At 37.4% G+C, this 20,837-nt stretch overlaps 2 protein-coding genes across 2 annotated transcripts in view; both read right to left on the reverse strand.

The window, feature by feature from the left end:
- Nucleotides 1-1,271: 1,271 nt before the first annotated feature.
- Nucleotides 1,272-3,514, reverse strand: LOC113495051 (SH3 domain-binding glutamic acid-rich protein homolog). The gene is made up of 4 exons (XM_026873631.1): nt 3,343-3,514; nt 3,028-3,231; nt 2,633-2,734; nt 1,272-2,452 (listed from the first exon to the last, which is right to left on the reverse strand). Exons 1-4 carry the CDS (start codon nt 3,385-3,387, stop codon nt 1,973-1,975), a joined length of 831 nt encoding a protein of 276 aa, XP_026729432.1. The 5' UTR covers nt 3,388-3,514; the 3' UTR covers nt 1,272-1,972.
- A 3,141-nt stretch (nt 3,515-6,655) lies between these two features.
- Nucleotides 6,656-20,837, reverse strand: part of LOC113495176 (Golgi-associated PDZ and coiled-coil motif-containing protein-like) — a 39,526-nt gene continuing 25,344 nt past the window's right edge. The window contains exons 3-15 of the mRNA XM_026873784.1: nt 16,045-16,099; nt 15,208-15,349; nt 14,347-14,452; nt 13,264-13,443; nt 12,868-12,993; nt 12,422-12,534; nt 11,857-11,952; nt 9,139-9,292; nt 8,482-8,592; nt 7,773-7,805; nt 7,380-7,482; nt 7,033-7,177; nt 6,656-6,878 (exon numbers count right to left, since the gene is read on the reverse strand). Coding sequence (XP_026729585.1) covers nt 6,656-6,878; nt 7,033-7,177; nt 7,380-7,482; nt 7,773-7,805; nt 8,482-8,592; nt 9,139-9,292; nt 11,857-11,952; nt 12,422-12,534; nt 12,868-12,993; nt 13,264-13,443; nt 14,347-14,452; nt 15,208-15,349; nt 16,045-16,099 — 1,587 coding nt within the window. The remainder of the gene's footprint in view (nt 6,879-7,032; nt 7,178-7,379; nt 7,483-7,772; nt 7,806-8,481; nt 8,593-9,138; nt 9,293-11,856; nt 11,953-12,421; nt 12,535-12,867; nt 12,994-13,263; nt 13,444-14,346; nt 14,453-15,207; nt 15,350-16,044; nt 16,100-20,837) is intronic.

Raw genomic sequence — 20,837 nt, forward strand, 5'->3', positions numbered from 1 at the left:
TGGTTTAACAGTGATGTGGAATGAAAACACAAATAAATAGAAAACTGCCATATAACGTACACCCATGAACAGTGTTCAAGACGTATTGCTGGAGTTTAATGGTAAGTATAAGTACAGTTTTGACTACGGTAATATTTCAAGATTTTTGGTCCGGAAAAATAAACTTCAAATTTTAGCCTTTTTGTACAGAACTGAACTTGAACGTTCTTGTTTTAGTTATTCGCTTTATGTACGAAATTTAATATGCTTTGAAAGTGTAGACGATTAAATTTCAAGTCCTTTTTATTTCCACGCAACATTTCAGGGTGGTTTCGGCATTTTCGGGGTGGCTCGAATCAAGGTTTTAAAATAGTTTCGGAAGTTTTATGAGGTAAAATAGATTAATATAATTAACTAAAATAATTCTAGTAAAGCAGTGTTTTGTACAAGAAATTGAATGCGACCCCCAAAAACATACACCCGTGTTACTGTTTATAATAGGTTCTGTACTTTTTGACTTGCACTGCCAAGTCAAAAAGGTTCGAATCCCGGCACGCACCAATGTCTTTTTGAAGTCAATTGAATATTACACTGTAGTTATTACTAGCAGAGAGAAGTGAATACCCTTTTGAATGCACATTTGACACTTAAAAAAGGTTTGTTAAACCACGTCAGCAGCGTGTAGGTTCAAACTTTGACTACCTACTGGTTTTACATCAATCAACGGTACAAAAGATAAAAGAAACCACGGAACAATCGTTAATCATTGTTTAAAATTTGGTTATAGTTGCGACTTTCAACAAAATTAACCGGTATGAGCATTAGAAGAATAAGCGATATAGTCATTGCTAAACAGCCAATAAAGTATAATAATCATTTCCGTGGGGGACTAAGCGCCAGCATCCTTTTAGTTGGTATTGTGTCGCGAGAGCCAAACAGAGCTACCTTGCATAGTATAGTAGGTATATTAAAACTTCAGTGTCACATTTCCTGAGTGACACTGACCAGCTCATTACACTGCACTGGTTTTATTTATGATGAAGGTACCGCTATGTCAAAGTCATAATAACAGATACATCCTTAACATACACAATGACATTGACTGAAGAATAAAAATGAACCTTATTTGAAATATTCTAATTAATAATTCACACCTCGTGCGCGTCTGAACTTTAAACTAGTTCATGTTGAGCAATCACCGAATCTTACTCTACATGTTAATATAGCGTGAACAATTACTTTCGTTTTCATCATAAAAACTAAATATTTGATAATTAAGAACTAAACACAAGTTTGTTTGTTTGTATTTTATATAATTCGTATGAAAAAATTGTTAAAAAAAACTGTCTTTAATTAAAATTAATAAGGTGATAATTTTTAAGAAGTGATTTCATTACAATCAAAAGCTGTGCACTTTCACAGAGAATGATCATTTATGCTGTTACAGTGTAAATAATGAATTTAAATAAATAATACTATATTTCATGGCAGTCTAGTCGAAGTGATTGCATTTTTATATTGCATCGAACTAAACAAGTAAAAGCAAAAGGATCATTCCCCTAATGACTTACTTTCACTTATAAAATGAACAATATTTTGTATTTCTAACAATCACATAGAAAATGTGTAAAAAAGAGTCAATTCATTAGCAAATTGTAAATAAAAATTAATACTTTAAAAATAATACAAGCCTTAATGCAGGATAAAATTGTTAAATAGAATTCTTACTCTGGAACTTCATAGAAAAATTTATTAATTTCATTATAACATACCTCTAATGATTACGATAATAGGCCACTTGAATTAGAAAACGTAACTTTACATCGCCACATAACATGATACTCAACAAATACTTCTTTGCATTATATACAATGACTATATCAAAGAAGTGATGATGATGATGTGTGTTATAAATAACAGAACTTAATGAATAGTGCTGCTTAGAGCTAGTAGGGATTGATTTGAGCTGAAAAGCAAGTAAATGTTCAGTCCATTATTCAGCCGCAGCTATCTGCTCGCTCTGGATCAGAGCCTCTGAGGGATTATCTTTCTTAAGTTCTACAGTCTCTGTTTGTTCCTCAGCCACTGCTTCCTTTTCTTGAGAGTGTTCACGAGAACTGACTGTGCCATTTTCATTGACAGCCTCCTTTACAGGTGAGCTTTCTTTGGAAGCCTGTTTAGCTTCTTCTACAATCTCTTTTTCTGGGGACTTGGCTTTCTCCTCATTTGTGTCTTTTTCAGGAGATGGTTCTTTAGAATCTCCTTTGGCTTCTTCATCTTCTCCTTCTACAGGTGTGCCTTCTTTAGAGGCAACTTCTTTTACAGGTGATGCTTCTTTGACCGGACTTCCTTCTTTCTCAGGTGATTTCTCTTTGTCATCACCAGTTTCAGTAGATTCAGCCTCCTCAGTTTTGCTAATTTCAGACTCTTTGTTTTCATTATCAGCATCCACATCACCATTAACAGCTTTTTCCTAATAACAACAAACAACAATGAGGACAATGGCACATGGAAGCCAAAATTAGAACAAAGCATCAATAATTCAATGAGGTAATATTATAATGTGCATGTCCTTGTTTGCCAATCCCTAGTTTTGTGATTTTATTTAATATTTGCTGAAGTTATCCAAAAATATTGAAAAATATTCACATACCTGTTCAGTTTCAGCCTGTGGAGGCTCCTCGGGTGGTGCTTCCATTTTCAAAAACTGTTCCAAAGTATCAACTTCATTTGCAAGGTCAAACTGATCATAATCCTAGAAGACAAACATAAATGCTACAGGACCCTTTGTTTATAAACTGTTTATATCATACCAATTGATATGAAAGAAATTAATGCATTCATGCTTTAAAATTATTTAAACAAAGAAGTTTTATAAACAAAACAGTAAGGAATGTTTAATACTATTATAAAATCAAAATACAAACAGATGGCAACATACCAAAAATACCATGTCATTTAGGTAGCTTAATGTTTATAAATGAATGAATAAATTTCACTCATTTATCTTAATGATATGAAAAAGATAACAATATTATCAATAGTTACCCCGCAATACTCGTCCTCGTTGAAGATCTGCGGCGGCAGCGGCGACCGAGGGTTGGGGTCACTCACGGTCCCACCGTTTGACTTAGAGTTACTTTGCATAAAGTCTTTATCTGCCTCCTTTCCTGGTTCCGTTATGTCAATGACATCATATTTTATGCTTTTCGAATCAAGGATCATCAAGACCCGTTGCTGTCGTTTCTTCACCTAAAAGTATCCCAATTCACGTAATCGAAAACAATCATCATATGAATCAGCTTTGGAAAAAGTCGACAAAAAAGCCCGGCCGTCCCAGGAATTTTCTAATATTAAACATACCTCTTTGTTTCCAGAAATACCACTGATATAAACTTTAACAACCATTATGAAAATCTTTCGATATGGACAATAACAAACGTAAATAACAATCACCAAAAATTATTACACGAGAAAAATAGGCTTGGCCATTAGACAATCTGTTTCAATAATAATAATTACAGGATAGGTGACAGGTACAGTGTGACCAGCTTAAGTTTGACTATTTCTACTATGCTAATGTGTTGAACGATTTAAGACGAGTAAATTGTCTCTGAAAGGTGAAATGAGACGGACTAATTGTCCAGCATCTAAAAATAAAAGTTAAATTTTGTTGATTTCTACTTTTCTCAAGACGACATCCAATATTGGTAAGACCGAGTTCCGCCAAAATAGACTGTTACGTAACCAAATTGTACATGGAAATTTGGACACTAATAGGTTTAAAGTAGAAGCGGAATAAATTATAAAATTAAATTAAAAAAAAAAAAAATATGCTCAGTTTGTAAACAATAGCCAATTATAAGTTCCAATCTAATACTAGTTCTTCTTCTGCAATGATTTATGGGTGTCCGGCTCAGGTACTCTAGGTAAGTCTTACGTCATTTTCAATCCGAAACATATTTGTAGTAAAAAACGCTTTACTTTAAAATTCGTGGCAATTCCCAAACTTGATTTCTCTAAAACACCATTTCAATAACAATAGTCATTTCTAGGTAACACTGAAGTACGTTTCGTTTTACGGTATCGTTATGCAAATACAAGAGAGCGCTAATTTCAAAATTCAAATTGCTAGGTCAATTTTGTTTTATTATGAAGTCTACTAGTGAACACTGGTATGGTTAGAAGCCGGACATATTATTATTATGATAGAGCTACCTGAGAACCTGACCTCTTCTGTGGTATAGTGTTTGCTGAACTCAGTGCTTTCAGAAACAACATTAATTGGAGTTTTTGATATCATTGCAAGTTACTCGGTCGTTTGGTAGGAACTGCAAACTAATAATTCAAAGGTTATTTATAGCTGTGTTCTTGTTAATTCTTATTTTTCATAACCTATCGAAAATTCCTAAGTACGTAGGTAAATTATACGGCCTTCAGTAGTTAGGCGGAATCAGTTGGCTTTGTTTATGAAACTTATGGAAGCGTTTTCATACATACTTATTTATTTTGCTTGCGAGCACGCGAGCTGCTCCTTTCTCCCTAATCTCTCTCCTGCCACAGCCACCCATATCGAAACCAATGGTATTCAATAAAACACAATTTTTTTTTTTAATTAAAAATGTAATACGTTTATTTATAATACATAGGCATATTGTCATGTAGATGTAAATAAAATAAAAATATAATACAAAATCGCAGCAAATCATGAAAACGCGACAAGAGCAGGCGTGGAATGTTCGTACGGGTATGTAGAAGAGACATTATAAATTATTATGAATATGTAGACAGTAAACATAAGTAACAAGGTGGAAACGATACTCATAAAATCGAACATCGAACATGAGAATGAAATATTTTTAAAAAGCAAATTTGTTCGTAGCTGTACCCTTTATGCTAAGAACAAAGTAGCGCGGCACTCAACAGCGAGTGAAATGCAGCTGCAATTAAATCGATCTATCAATTTTAAAGATCACGTGCATGTCATTGACTTGACTGCGGTCTAGCGAGACACATTAAATCTATGAGCCATTACATAAGTCTATTGTGACTATTGTAAAAACATTACGAGACGTTGACACGACGCGTACGATTACGTGGGCACGTGTGACTGTCTTAAATATAACTAACTACAAAGAACTCATCACTGCGTTTTAATTTTTCCAATATTACAACAATTAGAGCCGTATTGCGAAGATAAATCATCAATCTTCTAGCCGTCAAATGTTTAACGCTTACATTTGGAGTAATTAAATCAATTTAAAATATTTATTTTTAAATTGTTATTCTAATTTTAATTGTTCGTGTGGTCGTGTGAACGTACGCACACGGTTACATATGAGAATATTGTGCGGAAATATTATTGGCGGGCGTCCAGCTCACTAGACAGTTGTCAGTTAGTCTTTATGCTCAGTGAGCCGTGCTGATATGTATTATAATTATAGTCACCGTGTACCGTCCGGCGCATGAATGTCGTACAGGATTTCATATCTACATAAAATATCGGTTAAAATAAATATATTATTTACTTGGATATAAATAACATCTTATGTATTAACGCCTCTCATTTACTTAATTTTCAAATCTCATAGTTACCCTCGCTTGTCAATAAACATACACACGTAGGTAAGTTAGGAATGTACAAAATGGTTATTTTTAACTATTTAACTTATCAGTCATCACGCTGATTTGAAGTACATGTACTCGCTCAAATATTGTATTAGTAGAACCTTTCTAAATATATCCAAATATACAAACGAAATCTAAAACTATATGTACACATAAAATAATATAAAAATAAATAAAACAACAAAAAATAACATAATCAGGCTGAGACGCTCCCGATGCGAGAATTTTTAATTTTCTAACTAAATATATATGCTAAAGGTATAAATCTTAACTGGAAATAGTACAAAGAGATTGTTACTAGACGATGATGGACGAGATATCAATATAATTGGCCTAAGTCGAGCTCCGAGTGCACTGAACAGACATCAAATAATATCAGCTGACGCATTCCGGCCGGCGTCATCGATCACGTTGAACCCGATTCGAGTCTAGTAACACTATACTAGTTGGCAACTTGACAATATTTAATGTCCGATTAGCTCTTGTTTGTGAAAGAAATCAATGATCGTTTACATACTAGGTGTCAAATACATCATCCATCAATATTTAGTTGGCAATCATAGTTTTGTGCATTACACATAAATCATATTTTCGTTGGACTTAGCCAAAATGTTGTTATATCTAAATAAGTTCGATTTTAAAGCCCAAAACAAAATTAAGAACGATCTAAATTACTAAACGCAAAATCATCAACAAATGGATAAACTTTGAGCTGCTTACAATGGTAATTCCCGCTCACATCGTATGAAAGCTCGCGTTAGAGATCAAAAAGTCGAGTTATCGACAAGTCTCATGATCGCTATTATTATTGACACACAAAAGCGACCGAGCGCAACCCTACGCATTAACTACATCTTTTATCGTATCGTAAACGAAATCAAATGATAAGCACTCAAAATAATGTATCACATGGGCGTAAAAGAAGAAATACTGTTAATATCTAAGTTCGGTAGGCCAATACACGCACGCAAATTGAGATCGAAGAGTACTAAGTACGTCGATCGGCGGCCAAACTAGGGTGAGCGAGCGGCAAGTGCAGGCGCGAGGCTCACACGGGCGTGCCGAAGTCGGGGTCGCCGCCGCCCGCCAGCAGCCGCGCCGGGCCGCGCGCCGTGTGCGTCGTGTGCGCTGCGTGCGTGGCGTGCGCTGCGTGCGTCGGGTGCGTCGCGTGCGCTGCGTGCGTGGCGTGCGCTACGTGCGCCGCGTGCGCCTCGCCGTTGAGCAGCACGCCGCCGCCGCCGCCCTCCGTCACACGCCGCGCCGACCCTATCCTGCGGGACCAATATACTTCACTGTAATATCAGATTATTCGAAACAATGCAGGAATCCTAAGAATGACTTTAATCATTAGCGGTTTTCTGAAAATCATCAGCCTGCTTATGTTAATGTTAACAAAATGTTAGGGTACCGCGTATTGTTATTTACCTGAATCCTTTAGATTCTCTCCTAAGGGGTTTAATGTCTCCATTCGGCTTGTTTATCTTCGTCTCTTTTGAATCGATGTCGATAAGGGGTGGCTGCGCGAGCTCCAACGGTGCGGGCGGTACTGGCGCTACCGGTGACTCTGGCACTGCAAGCAAATCAATAGTTAGGTATTGGAAACAATTCCGGTTGCTGTATAGTTACTAATTTCAAGTAACTATTTATCGAGACAATAAGCAATTACCATAAAAAAAGTTAAAAATTTGCATACCTGTCTAGCTAGAAACAAAAAAAAAGATTTAGAAATAATATGAAGTACTTAGTACTGTAAAAATAGAAAAAATCCTTACCGTCATTAACTGGCAGGTTGTCGCTGGGCGCTTCTGTCTGCGGCTCGTCTGAGGAGGGAGCGTCTAGCTCGACCGGTCGGTATGCGCCCTTAGTGCGCCAGTCCTTCAACAAACCAATACGTACAACATACGCCTATCCACTTCCAACGCCAAACTAATTCTATGCAGCTATAGAGCTAATACTACTTGGCAAAAACTGGTGAAACATGTTCTCTACTTCATTATTAATGTAAAACAACTAATAATGACAAGGAATGCAGTTTGATGCAATCTCTAGTGAAACACTGGCTACGCTCCAGCAGTCTACTGTAGAACAGCCAAGGTCTCCCGTGAGAACAGGGGTCTATATTGGGTTAGTTACTAACCAACGACACCGACCAACTTGATACATACCGCGGTGTTCGAGTTTTCTACACACCGGTCTGTCTAGAAAAAAATGAAGTGTAAGCAATGTGCTTCATTTTTGCCAACTTACCACTGGGCGTTTCTAGGATTCTTTACAATTATCTGACATGAAAAGTAAGTCAGTTGAGAAGTATAGGATATCTTCGCCCGGTTAGAAGAGATTCTAAAAATCCTTCCTTAACCATTAACACGTTACATCTATTTTAATACTACTATCACATTCAAGGCTACCGTCACCCAAATAAGTAAACAATATTTGATCACAAGTCCTTGACAAAATATATAATTTCCAAATATTCCAATTTCATTTTCCATTGACGTGAGAATATGTAACATATAGCACAAGCAGGGTGCAGTGCGATAGCGTGTATTTTGATATCTCGAGGAGAGTTGAAGGTTAGGCAAAAGCTTCTTGAAGCAAAAATATTCAGAACTGAACAAGGTTACGTTGATACTTCTTATATAAAACAGCCGCTTAAATTGGCTAGACTGCGCCTATTCATTAAATACTATAATATAACAGTAGTAGCCAAGCAGGCTCGCTAGAATCTCTCCAGGTTGAAACCAAGAGCTGTTTGACTACTGGTAGCATCGCAGAATTGGTGCTGACATCTACCGGTGACTAAATCGAAATGTTTTGAGTTAGTATTGTGCTTTGTATGTAGCTGGCTACTGGTGCTACGTGTGGTGCGTGTACCTGCGGCTTGCGCTTCTTCTTGTTGTTGTGCGGGCGCGCGTGCACGGGCGTGGACGCGGCCGACTCGCCCGACGACGCCTCGCGCAACCCGCGCCGCGGGATGCCCGACCACTGGTACCAGCACACAGCTTTACTACTATAGCCTACTTATACTATACTTAACCATGTACCTAGGTAGGAGGTAGATTTTTAATGATTTCTATTTGGATAATGTATGCTTAGCTTGAGATATTTTGTTAAAACTAGCTTCAGTTTTAGAGCAACCTGTACAGCTATCTGCTGGAATAGCTTACAAATAACATGACTATGTATAAACAAACACTCACACTTAAAGAAAATCAATATTATCACATAATGGGACACATGTAAATGATTGTCCATCAGGTAGATCAATAAAACATCAATGTATTAAATTATTTGAACTGTCGCAGACGTCACAATTTCTCAGAATCTACGCAAAATCATGACCTCAATCCGAACTTCATAACCTTAAATCTTTTTAAGAATTTGATAAAAGCTGGAAATACGTATTTATTATTATTTTACGATCTAGTTGACAGATAAATACGAGTACATTTCCAAGAGCAGTTATGAAACAGTAGGACGATCACAGACAATGTTCACAGTATAGAGTATCACGTTAATGAGTATGGTTACCTCTAGGCGGGCCTCGATCTTGATGGAGTCGTCGTCCATGTCGAGGATGTTGAGGTTGTTGTTGATGTTGTTGTAGTCGGGGTAGGGCGCGGGCGGCGGCGCGCGGTACGCGTCTGATTCGCACTCGCTCACTGACCCCGCCTCCGACGTACGCCTGTATTGTGATAACGTATACTTTATGGTCAATAATAAAAACCAACAAGGTTGTATAAAGAAAAAAGAGTGGTTCTTAACCAGTCGATTTTTTTTTTTTAGGATTATATCACAAGATTAAGCACACAATACTTTGCAATCCTCAATTAACAGGTCTACGAAAATACAAAATTTCAAAATGCTAAGAATTCGAACCTGTGTTTACAAGGGCAGCCTGACACAGCACTGAAAATATTTCTTTTCAATTTTGCATATTCCAAAAACCAAACTTTTAACAATATGAGATTTAGTTCCGTCCACTCCTCGGTCGATTGTCGACTGGTTATCCAACGGAAGGCGATAAGGTTGAATTTTTAACAATGTTTGTAAATATGATTATGAGCGTTGGACGAGTGTTATTCTGGCGGACAATTAAAAGCGTTTTGTAACGGCGCCATATTTCAGGCGCAGTTCCAATTCGACATAATGTGAGAATTTTCAACAACAAAGCTTCTTGGCTCGACATCAGAAATACGCCCGATAAGTTAACGTATAAGAGTTCCGCAGTCACATCGACGTCTCTGTACTTATACGTTTTGGGAAATTAAACAAATATAAAGCAAAACCTTAAAGCTACATATATTTGGTTGCAATAATAAAAGTCAGTTTTTTATTTAAAGAACAGAAAATAATAACGAAATTAAGTTAAGTACATTTTAATACAATTTTACTTTACATGTAGCAGAAAATAATCCTGAATTTATATAATCATATGAAAGTAATTCAATAGTATTCTCACTTCGAATCGTGAAAATCGTGAATTGATCGACATTACGTGTCGCTTACATCATTTTATCCAGACGCAGTGATGTCGTTACGACGCCCGAAATAAAAAATGACAACTGGCAACTGGCGATCGTATAAATATACGTGTTTGGATTGTTATCAGATGCAGAGTAGTGAAGTAACTGACATCATAACTGACTTACAAAAGCCCTATTAGACAATACTAAAGGAGTACAATTGTATTATTTTTTTCTTTATATTTTTGCCCCTCACTGTTGAATAATACATCTAACTATTGAAAAATCGACCTCGATAAAATGAGCAAAGTTTGAATAATTATGATTGCTAGATTAAAAAAGCGAGCATAGAGCCTGAGAGATGGTCACCACACCAAACCCGCTGTGCGCGACGTGCCGCGGATTCGATCCCCGCGTAGGGCAAGCATTTGTGTGATCCATTAATGCTTGTCTTGAGTCTGAGTGTTGTGCATGTGACTTGAATGTTTGTGAAACCCGCGACTCAAGGATTAAATTGCTTAATGCAGGAGAGATTTTCGTCGTCAATGAGACACATTTTGTTATTGGAAGAACAAAGAGAAGACATTCTCGGAACGACCAATTTACTCGGTTAAGAATTAATAGTTTGAAATATCTCTACGATCTTAAGCCAAATTACAAAATTCCTCTCGAAATACTTTACAAATTATGTGGTTGCACACGTAATAAAAATACACTTTCTAGTGTTTCTGCACTTCAGCGCCATTACGGGACTTTTTACTACTACTAGGAACTAGAAAATAATTATTATTATTAGTTACATGAGTATCATAAAATGACATGTACACACTAATTTAGAAGGGAGTCTTTCTTGACTATATAATTATTCAATCTTCAACTGTTTACTAGCAACGTAAATAGAACAGTGGTGAATCATTTTTCAAATATTTTCTTTGTAAGGCGGTGGACCACGCTTGGATTAGTCACCGAGAAGCAAGCGGCGACTCCTAGTGACAACGTGAACCGCTGTGCAAAGATCCCGCATTTGGGAGGTGCCTTATTTATTAATTTATTGTTACAAGGGTACATGTTAAAATATTTAATTCGGTATAATGTTCAACGAAACTACCTAGATAGTTTGTTTGACTGGATCTCGGTTTATTATACATATTGATATACAATGCTTAGCAATTCAATGCGTAAACGGATGAATCTGAATATCCAAAAACGGTTAACGGTGTAAGATATTGCTTAAAATAATGGAAATTTTGTTTTACTTTTAATAAATAATGTCTCATCTCTCAAAAATCGTGAAATTTCATTTATCTAGAAAATCCAAATGTTTTAGGGTTTTTCAGAACCTTTTTAACGTTAGTTAATGTATTGTAGATTTCAGAACTAATTAACAAGGTTTGAATTTTATAGAGTATTTGCACGCGAATTTAAATGGTCAGTTTGAACTTTTCTTAGCAAACTAACATTGGCCATAAAAATTGATAAAACAGGTATTTTAAATGGCTTTTAGCAATAAAACAGTTACTATACCTTTTACTGTATTTTACGATTCCGTTTGATATAATTATTGTGGCATTCAATAAAGAATATTCTGTCATCACAAATTAGCTTTTTAGAAATAAATATCTTACAATGTAATTAATGGATTTGACTGCCCAGACCGCACGGATAGCCGAGGTTTTAACGGTTTTAATTAGTAAAAAAATGACATGCTACTACATTTCTATGTTTCATTTAAGACATTGCGAGTTTTATCATGTTGTACTGTTAGCTAGTCGTTTACCCTCACCTGTTATAGTCCGGTGTCCGCGGCGCAGTAGGCGTGGCTCCCGAGCCGTCCTGCTCCCCACCAAACACCTCGCCATCTTCAGGGTACAGGGGAAACCTGATGCAAAAAGTAAAGTAATTCGTAAAAAATAAAGTACTCATGAAATTCTGGGATTTTTAACTGAAGATCGACAACACATTAAGAAACTGTGACCAGTAAGAAGACCCATGTAATGTTAGAAATATGCTAGAAATATGCTAGTAATACACTTACTAAAATATACTAAACTGAATATAGAAGATGGTATGCGAAATGCAAACATGTCAAATTGACTGTAATTTACACAGACTCTTAATGGACAAAGCTTCCAGAAAATAATTTTACAATAAGTACTTAAGGTTGCTGTTTATGTATAAATCTTAGGAGCATCGAGGAGAGGAAATGAAGGCCCATGAATACTCTTTACCGTTCTGAACGACTGATGCTGCTCTCCACGCGGTATTAATCCATTTGTATCCACTGATGGAAATAAATACGCTAGATTTGCTTAATATATTTATAGTTCTCTCTAGAATACATGACTTACCTATAATTGTCTTCCGATAGTCTATCGTCATCATCAGTCGCTATGAACTGCACACAGAGCGCACAGTCTCCCTTTACACTCTGCAGCGCTTGAACAGCCTCTTTGTGACACGCCTGTAAATTTTCATTACATTTAGTTTCGCTGTTACAGTAGTTAGTTGTACTAACTTACTTAACTAGCTATGTTCCGCGGACCACTACCAACATATTGCTACTTGTTGGGCGGCGCAGCGCAAGAACATGCTCTCACGCCCTAAATATGGCGAACGACAGAGAAAAATCAGTCTCCAACACGAAGCAAAGTTACCGACTTTTATCCGTCAGGACTCATAAACGTGAAAGGATGAGGCTGGCCACATGCTGGCACGCACTCGCCAATGGTGGTAAACGTTGCACGGCAGTAACGTTAAGTCACTACGAGATACACAGTAACAGTGTGATGGTTACCTGCGTGAGGTCGACGTCGTTGATAGCGAGTATGGCGTCGCCCACATAGAGCTCGCCGGTGAGCGCGGCCGGCCCGCCCGCCTCCAGCTCCGAGATCAGGATCGGCACGCCATGTTCCCGTCCGCCCTATACATATAAACACCAACATTACAAATGTAAAACCAAAGTTTTTGCTAGACTTTGAAGTTTTTGAGCCTTTCGAAAAAATATACACAATGTTCCGGAATAGGCAGGAATAACTCATGTAGAGAAATACTACTTGCATCAAAACGCCGTTGTTGCATTGAAACGTGCACGTTTTAGAAACGATCTCAATATAATGTAATGCAGACCGATGATTTGTTACGACAACGAGCAGAGCAAGTTATAAAGCAGTGATATTGTGCAGAGGCTCACGGTGACGGAGATGCCGAGTCCGAGATGCGGCGAGCGGCGCACGCGCACGGTGCGGGGCGCGGGGCGCGCGGGCGCGGGCGGGGGCGCGGGCGCGGCCGGCCGCGCGCCCCCCGCGCCCCCCGCGCCGCGACACACCCGCACCAGCGTCTTGTGCCGCTGCACCAGGATCTCCGCTTCCACCTGACAACAATCGTTGTACCATTAAGTTTCCGTCATTCATTCGTCCATTATTATAATTGCTGTGAAATTAATAATTAAAACTACGTTTCAGGACATCGTAAAGTTAGCAATTACTAAAGAAATTTATTCCATTACTCGACGCACCGCGATATCTCTTAGCATTTAATTGGATCCACATAAAATGTTTAATAGATAAACTGAAGAGAAACCTAACGAACTTTATTTCCTTGTAATAAAAACATTTCCTATACATATGTACGTCAGGTTTCTAGACGAGCTGTAGTGCGTTATATGCTTCGCCAGCTTACCAAAGAAAGTTAACGTTTTGATTTAAATATGAATAGAAAGAGAAATCTTGTAAGTATCGTCTGGTCATACAAATGCTTATTATTTTCATTCATGTTGAGAATGTTATTAATATAAAATTAAATGGCATTTAACAGGTGATTACCATTTGATTTGTAGTAAATAATTTTGCATAAGTCTGTACATAGTTTTAAGTAGGTGTTCGTTAATTGTATATTTACATTGTTATTTTATAGGTGTTATTATAGGAAGGTCAACAATGACGTTTATTATATTTATGGTCATTGCAAACGTGAACATCAAGTTGTTTACTCCGGGTCGGTTTACTTACGAGGACATTTTCTGTGTCTGATTGCATTGGTCGATTGAGTGCAGAGTGTACAATTCATCTCTGCCAATTTATTTGAGTGTGTCTGCACGAATCACGAGCGCAGGAAACCAGTACAAGTCTACCACTTTTGTTTAGGTAATGTTATACGTATTTCGTTGACGAGTTAGTCTGCTACGTCGGACTTTCCCACACTGTCCTAAATTAATCTTACATGATTGTTTTTTTTATTAATAAAAATATTTTTAATTTAATACATTATAAAGTACCTGAGCCCATAATGAATCTCGTAGTTCAGCTCGCATGTCTCTGCCAAGCAATTGCAACTGTTGTATTCTGCCCGCTAGTTCCTTATCCAGATATTTTGTTGCCAGTCTGAAAAATAAAAATAAAAACATTTTATAATAACGCAAAAGAAGGTGTTAAAGCATTTAGTTTTGAATTTACAACCATTTAAATAACTTTCTCTGGTCATGTATTTATCGCGTTGGGTTAGCCTGTAGTGGTAAATGTTTGAAGATAAATAAATAAATGTAAATTATAGAATCAATGCAAAAGCTTTTAGCTTTTTTAGCATAAAAAGTTTACTCTTAAAAGCCAATAATAGATAAGAACTCAAAGAGCACGTTTAAGATGTCAAAAGAGTCTTGACTTACCACAACACTCAATAAATAATAATGGCGGGGCGTAAATATTTTGGAGCTATCTTAGTTGCACAACTTGATATGATGTCTCGTGTCATTTTTATGTGTTTATTTTTATATGAATGATGAAGATAAAAAACTAACAGACACCTTAATAGCTTTTTTAGCATCAGCAGCTATTAGGAAGTGGTATATTAGCATTTTCACACATAGTTTTTTGGATAGATTTATTAAAATCGGTTTGTGATTAATGATTATTATGTTCCTACGTGTGCTTTAGGCTATACCGAATTTTGGTCCAGAGGTAAAATCGTATAGATTTTGACTCATTTTCACCAATGATTCCCCAGCAAGACAAATTCGAAGCTTAAATGATATGAAATCAAAATCTAAGTTTATTTCAAACAGGCAGTTTTCCAGGGAGTTGGTATAGAAATCGTTTATGAAGTCCCATAAATATGTTATAGTTAGTGTTATTGGTCATACCTAGCTCCGAATAGTTCCGAGTGTAGCGCCAGCACGGTCTCTCTAAGCGCCGCGTTCTCCCGCGCGAGCTGCGCGGCCTCAGAGCGCGCGCGCGCCGCATCTGTCACGTTGCCCGCCGCATCGCCACCCTCCTGACAACCACCTACAACCAAACACACTATAAGCTCATAACACCAATTGGCATATGAGACCGAATGTTTGTTTGGACCAATTGTTAATCCAAAATACACCCTATCTCCGTTAACGTTAAGTTCATTTTGTTTTGGGAGACAATTTTGGAAAAGATAGCATATGACGTGCCGTCATGAAAGTATCATAAATCAAATAGGAATCTTCGTTAAACAGTTACATAACAAAATAAAGATCGCTGGGAATCACAATAAACGAATGATTTAATGCTGCATAAATATTTACAAGGAAAGTATAAAAGTAGATAATAAATTTATATCAATACGCTGCAAAAGGTTTCTAGTGAAACATTACATTTGAATAGCAAGAGTTAGACATTTGACGCTAATGTAGCATTAAAAACAAGCACGTAACCTTTTAGTTAGATATTCCTGAGGTAATCTCTTCCTGAAGATGTTGTCAGAGACAATACCAATGCGATCAGAAAACAATGTGCAACAATCAGTACATAACAGTATCCGGCGACATGCACAAACTATTTTGCAAATTAACGATTCCGTTATTACCCCGCATGAATAAATGAACTAACAACAATGAGGCATGAACATGATTTACTTGTTTTGCAATAAATTTGAACAATGGAATAGGGCTTTGGATCTAACATGATTTCACTGTTAAAATATTTGTAACAATACAGAAAAACCCTACCCGCTGACGCTGCTCGCGCTTGCACCAGTTCTGCCCTCATATCAACGAGCTCAGCCTGCAACCAAAGAAAAAAACGTTAATCTCTTACGGTTAAATCGCCCAAACAAATGGAGGCGGTATCGTATATCAACAATAAGTAGTGTCGAATGTCATGAAACTCGGCACAAAAGCATTTAATCTCGGTTTCAAATCAATGACGGCGTAAATCCGAATTATATGGACGGTCATACATGTCCTCGACACCAGGACATAAATCGTTTGACTTCTGCACCCTCGCGGAGCGTGCCCGGCCAGACATAGAGCGGGCACGCAGCCTACCCTCATACACACTGTACACGTCATCTCTGCCAATTCCATGATGATTTATTTTATCACTTCAGTTGAACATAACGTTCAAGTATTTAGGCCAGGGCATCGTTTATGATCTCATTCTTATTTCGAAGAAAACAATTTCTTCATTGAATAGTCATCACAACCTATCATATTCTGACATTACAGTTTGAAAAAGAGATGCAACTGGTACTCATTATGAGTATGCTGTAGCAAAATAAAAGCTACACGTGGGATTATAAATGGAGCTTGATTAGACACGCCCCGGTGTTTAACAAGGCCCTTACAAGGAAATATCTATTTAGCTGCATTATTTTATGTAAATGCTAGCCCATTCAATTGTTCTCATATGAATCTAGTTATTTTTAAAGTAAATTAAATCATGGAATGCGGTTAAACGGTAGTTTTATAGAAACCTGGATCCGGCTCGCATTAAACTGTGAGATATTCGTAATATCTCGAGTTATCATTCCTGTAATTACTGCTCACGTATAGTCCGTATAAGGAGCATAGCGTGCGGCCGGAAATGCATGTGTTATTTAGGTGCAGGAGAATAAAGCTATAATCTCGAGTGGATTTAACTGGTACGTACGGGACGCAAGCGCGCCGCGACACTGCTTTTATGTCTAGACATATAACAGGTAATAAAAAGGCCGGACTAAAAATAATAACTATTCATACTAGTCGAAGTAATATAGAAGGAACAATACTGTAAGTTTGCCGCTTGTAGCATAGGTTACAGAATTTATTGAGATTCGTAATCGATACTATTGCCCCAACAAACATTTTGACGGCAAAGGCTAATTGAAATCACGTCAATTGTAAATCCTAGACCTTGATTTATTATCAAGTCATTATCGAAAGGGTACTATTACACGAACGGGATAGAAAGCGGCCCACCTGTAAAATAATAATAGCAATGATGGTCATTAGCTGAACATAATCAATTACAGAACATTATAGCAGGGAATTATGTTTTATGATAGTTAAGTTAATTGTAATTATTGCATCTCATAATTGACACACATCATCGGTTTTGATGAACATTAAAGATGAACGGGAATCGAAAAGACGTTTTAATTAAACTATAACGAGTTTAGAGAGCTTCTTCTTAATTATGTATCAACACATAAACTACATTAGATAGAGATTTGATGTCAATAAAACATTATAAAGTCATAAAACAAGTTGATATTACTATCGCTGTTTACTGAACAATAGGATCGTCAGCAACATAAACGGACGTATCCTAGAGCACGCACATTTAATTGCAACTATAAACTGGAGACCTTCGCAGAAACAATAGTTATTTCGAAACACGTTTGTCACAACCAACTTGCTACGTGTCTTCGTACTTTTACGTGTCCTATCAAGCATCGCATCGAGACTTTCAGTACCACACCCTATCTATTACAATTATTCTTAGTAGACCTACAGTAATAAACCCACGTAGTTACGCAGTCAAATATAAAGTCATGAAAACCATATACGGTTGTGTATGGTTTTCAATAAATATCTACGTAAATAGACACGCAGAGAATGTGTACAGCAAAATATGCAACCGTCTGACAATGTCCATATTTAACTAACATTGTTTGAAATGAGTATGTCCCATAGCGCTGTAGTACACACCAATAAACACGACCTACGCTGATTCCAAGATCATTATCGCCTGAACATTGCGTGGGCGTCTGTTGTTGTTAAAAGTGATCGTGAATATTATAAGAACCGAGAGAATTCTAACATCTTGATCACATCACACAAATATAATGCTTTATAAAAACCATTACAATAAATGAACAGTTAAGTTGTATTGCGAGACAATGAATTCGATTCATTAGGGCCGCAATAAAACGCGGGTATCTTAGAACGGATGGCCCTCGGCAATTTAAATACCAACTTCAACGACAACATGCCCAGTTACTTTCATCTGTTCCCTAATTAAGTTGCAAGTTATTGCGATATGTCTGGACGTAAGCAATAAAGCAGCTTCAGCGTTCGGTCATCTAATACGAACAGTGCGTTAGAAGATATAACAAGCACTGCAGTAAAGCGATTTACGCTTAGTTTGACCACAACCCTCTGCTCTACGCGGTGTGGGCGCTGATCTTAGATAACGACTAACAAACGGAAGATTGATTCACCGCTGTTTGATATCATTGCACGCATCTCAGATACACGAAAGATTTGACCGCACGAGGCACGCGCCGCCGCCGGCGCTCGCAAGCCAAACATACACAGACAGACCTGACGATTCATGCAAAGCAACAACAATAAATCTCCCAATCTGTGTGTCGACACTTTTACACGTCTTTGGAGATGAAATCTGATCCTCATGAATAACAGCACATGATATCGCATTTTAGTAGTAAGAGTTCACATGAAAGCTCTCGTGTCTCGTCTAACATGTTAAGGGGACCACACTAGAAGACATGCATACAACTATAATTCAATTAGACTCGCAGCATTATGGCCTCTCGCTCTATTAGTTTTTAAAAGGGCATACACCCAATTCAATTATTAAAGAATTAGACCAATTTCTAATTGCGACATCAACACAACTTGTTATAAGCGGGTAACCGAATGCTTTATTAAATAGTAGGTACGTTTAGTAGGCAAATGGACCGGAATCATTAAATCTCAACTAATGGGCAGTCGTTGAATGTCACTAAATTGAAAAGTTCACAAACTAATATTAAACAAGAGAACGGTTAAATAATTGACGTATGAATAACTTCACTTAATTCTAGTATTCATCATACATTTGCTGGCTATTATGTAATACTAATACATTTATATGATTTTCAGTGAGAAATATCACAAACCATTGTTGAAATTGTATTGAAAGACAACACATACGCATAGATGAATACTTGTGCTTCAACTTAGTTTCTTCGAACTGTTTTATTACATTCGATATTAAAGCTTTCATTTTAAACACCTTTACGTTCGTCATAAACATTTCAACACAAAGATTCTTAATAACCCATAAGTGAAATATTTGTTTTCTTATTATGATTGGATGTTAACCCTTCTGGGATGTAAATACATTTGGAGCATAAGCTCGTTTGAACTGTGCTATAGCTCTTTCCCGTGTGTGTACACGGGGTCATTGTTTCTTCGGTGTTGAGCGCCCTACATGCATTGTTTATGCCTCTGACAAATACTTACACCGTGTGCAACTCTTCATTTACATGCGTCCCGGTCGTGCTTGCAGTCGCATCACGCCGGGGACACAACTGTCCTCCAACTTTTCACTCGTTGCCAGTCAATATGCTAATTCTTTCGTTACCGTTCGATTTTACAAACTACAGGCTGGAATTCCAGAATAAACACCGAAGTTGAGTAAAGCCCACTACATATTTTTATACTTTTATTGGGCGCACTCATTGTTGATGAGCAAATGCAAAGCAAGCCAGTGTTCACATGCTTCGCATGGGCCAAGATCAGCAGATAGCGGTATGCACGCCCACGATGCAATGATACTTGACGCTTGTGCAACTGATCTCCAAACTTACATTAGAATCTACATCCGTAATGCTGCAACGGGTGCATTACCATAAAATTTATTTTAAACCGATAGCCTGCACCGATCGATTAGAGAGTTTTATGAATGATACAAGATCAGCTGAATGTACTTACATTCAAACAATGGTGAGAGTACGAACAAGGTGCAAAGGTGATGGATCGCCACCCAGGAAATGGATGTTATCGGGCAGGCAGCATGAGTAGTGGATGAGAGCGCGGCGGGGAGCTCGCTTCGACCCATTTGCCCTATCTACAGCAAAGAGTTATAACCGCTTTTCACTTTGTCCTTAAGACCGTGTCCACTATTCAACGAGAGAAAAGGTAAAAATCTAAACACAAAAATACAAATTATATAATCCTTTCAAATAACGCTAAGACAAATTGACTATCAACAATAAAATATTTTTGGCAAATATTTGAACCCTTCATACGAGTGAACATTATTTTGACGTTGAAATAAATCGTCGCATGTGTAGAGACAGTGGAGACAGTGAAGTAACAGTTCGTAACGTTTAACAAATGATCCTCGGCGTAATCCCAGTGACAAGTGTTGGCCTCGATTATTGGGGCCTGTCCAACATGCTTAATCTTGTCTTGCATTACAATGTTCTGATTAGCTTATTGTTAAGGAATACAGGTTGAGACGGTCACATTCGTTAATACATCTATTAACTTGCACCAATCAAACTTGTACGAATGCTTCACACAAACTTGCCAATTAAATTCCTATTTCGAATAAAAGGTTATTGCAAACGTAAATAAACAACAAAGCAATGTAAGCTCACCTTGTGTTCGTTAGAGTTTAACAAAAGAAAAGTTTCAACAACTTCGCAGCAAAATTTGAAGCTTGCGTGTCATGATATTTGGTACGAATATAAGTGTGCCAAGAACACATTTATTCATACTTCTCCGCTTATTGAAAAGTACTGTAGAGC

The sequence above is a fragment of the Trichoplusia ni genome, chromosome 6 (genome assembly GCF_003590095.1).
Source record: "Trichoplusia ni isolate ovarian cell line Hi5 chromosome 6, tn1, whole genome shotgun sequence".
Classification (NCBI taxonomy): Eukaryota; Metazoa; Arthropoda; class Insecta; order Lepidoptera; family Noctuidae; genus Trichoplusia; species Trichoplusia ni.

Coding starts and splice junctions, on each gene's coding strand:
- LOC113495051 (XM_026873631.1), bottom strand. CDS start 3,387: ATGGTTGTTAAAGTTTATATCAGTGGTATTTCTGGAAACAAAGAG. Junction 2,735..3,027: donor ACGAGGACGAGTATTGCGGG/GTAACTATTGAT, acceptor TTTGTCTTCTAG/GATTATGATCAGTTTGACCT. Junction 2,453..2,632: donor CACAGGCTGAAACTGAACAG/GTATGTGAATAT, acceptor TGTTGTTATTAG/GAAAAAGCTGTTAATGGTGA.